Here is a 1,559-nt window from a genome sequence, read left to right on the forward strand (position 1 = left end):
ACGCAAGCGCGCACGGCCGGAGAAGTTCCGAGCCCACGTCGGCTCACCAAAGAAGCCCGCATTACGCGGGACCTTCCCAGGATCAAAACGACCTCCCAGGATCCGGCCCTGGAAGGGAGCCTCGACAACGAAATAACACACATACACACAGACACACACACCAACTGTACATAAAATAAAAATGTAATTATTTCGGTAGCATAGCATAATCATTGAATACACCTTCCCACTGCGAGCGCTGTAGGATAAGGCTAAGATCTCAAGAACGCAAGCTAACGCGACCACAAACTGGTGACCCCGACGTGATCTTAGCCTTAATGGTAGAATGCCCACTGAGCATTCACCAACTCGCAGTGACAGAGAAGGTTATCACGCCACTCAAATGAGTGTGCCACAGAGCTCAGCAGCAAGCGGCAATATGACGCAGAACGAACACATTAATAAAATCGCCATACGAGCTCCGCCGTTCTGGCCCGAAGAACCGGAGCTATGGTTCGCACAGCTAGAAGGCCAGTTCCTTCTAGGAGGCATTACGCAGGACAGTACCAAGTATGGGCATGTAATAGCCCAGCTTGAGACGCGCTACGCCAGGGAGGTGAAAGATGTAATAATCAATCCTCCCACGAACGATAAATATGCCGCAATTAAAAATGCACTGATAGAGCGGCTGTCCGCCTCACAGGAGCAGCGCACACGACAGTTGCTGGAGCATGAGGAACTTGGAGATCGAAAGCCGTCCCAGTTTTTGCGACATCTTCGCACCCTGGCGGGCACTATCGTGCCAGAGCAGCTACTACGAACGCTCTGGCTCGGTAGATTACCAGCACAAATGCAGGTCATCCTCGCAACAAGAGCGCAAGATCGACTCGAGGAGGTCGCCGAACAAGCCGATCGCATCCAGGAAGTATTGTGAGAATCTGAAGAAGTGTGTGAATATCTATCTGGTAAATAAATCCAATAAATATATAATTGGTCCCCACAGGAGATCCCAAAATTGGCCAAACACATTTGGAGCTAAATTTGGAAATGGGAAAACCATCAATATTTATTCCTATTCTTATAGTCGAATAATCTTGCGTATGAGAAAGTAAAAAATTTTTTAACCCATTTTCTAAACCAAAGTGGGTATATTCACCAGGAGTCATAACTCTTTTCAATGTTTGTCGAGGAGTCTGCAATAATGTTCGAGGGTGTTGAGGAAGATCTTGTAGTTCAGACAATGAATTGACTGTTCTTAATAAATTCATTAAATCATGTAGATGATTATGAGGCAAATTAGCATCAACAGCCCATTATGCTAGTTTCTCCTTAAAACATTTACTATCATTTTGATAATTATTTTGACTTTCCTTAATATATTATAATTATTTTGACTTTTATATTCTATCTTTAACAAATTACATATTTCCTTTGTATTACTAGGGTGTATATCAGTTGGACACGGGGCAATTGGACACAGTCCAATCACAAGTCGCTGTTCCAAGGGACCCTACAAATGTCTCTAATCATACGGTGCTGTGATTGGCTGTGTCCAAATGCACCGTGTCCAAGTGCACCGC

At 44.8% G+C, this 1,559-nt stretch overlaps 1 protein-coding gene across 1 annotated transcript; it reads left to right on the plus strand.

Annotated features, from left to right (window-relative positions):
- The first annotated feature begins 325 nt into the window (after positions 1-325).
- On the plus strand, positions 326-913 carry LOC116845724. Its single transcript, XM_032818764.1, has one exon. It carries the CDS (start codon positions 326-328, stop codon positions 911-913), a length of 588 nt encoding a protein of 195 aa, XP_032674655.1.
- The last annotated feature ends 646 nt before the right edge of the window (positions 914-1,559 follow it).

The sequence above is a fragment of the Odontomachus brunneus genome, unplaced genomic scaffold (genome assembly GCF_010583005.1).
Source record: "Odontomachus brunneus isolate Ranch 3 - 2012 unplaced genomic scaffold, Obru_v1 Obru_scaffold_057, whole genome shotgun sequence".
NCBI lineage: Eukaryota > Metazoa > Arthropoda > Insecta > Hymenoptera > Formicidae > Odontomachus > Odontomachus brunneus.

What these genes read in the sequence shown, in the direction of transcription:
- LOC116845724 (XM_032818764.1), top strand. Translation starts at nt 326, where the DNA reads ATGCCCACTGAGCATTCACCAACTCGCAGTGACAGAGAAGGTTATCAC.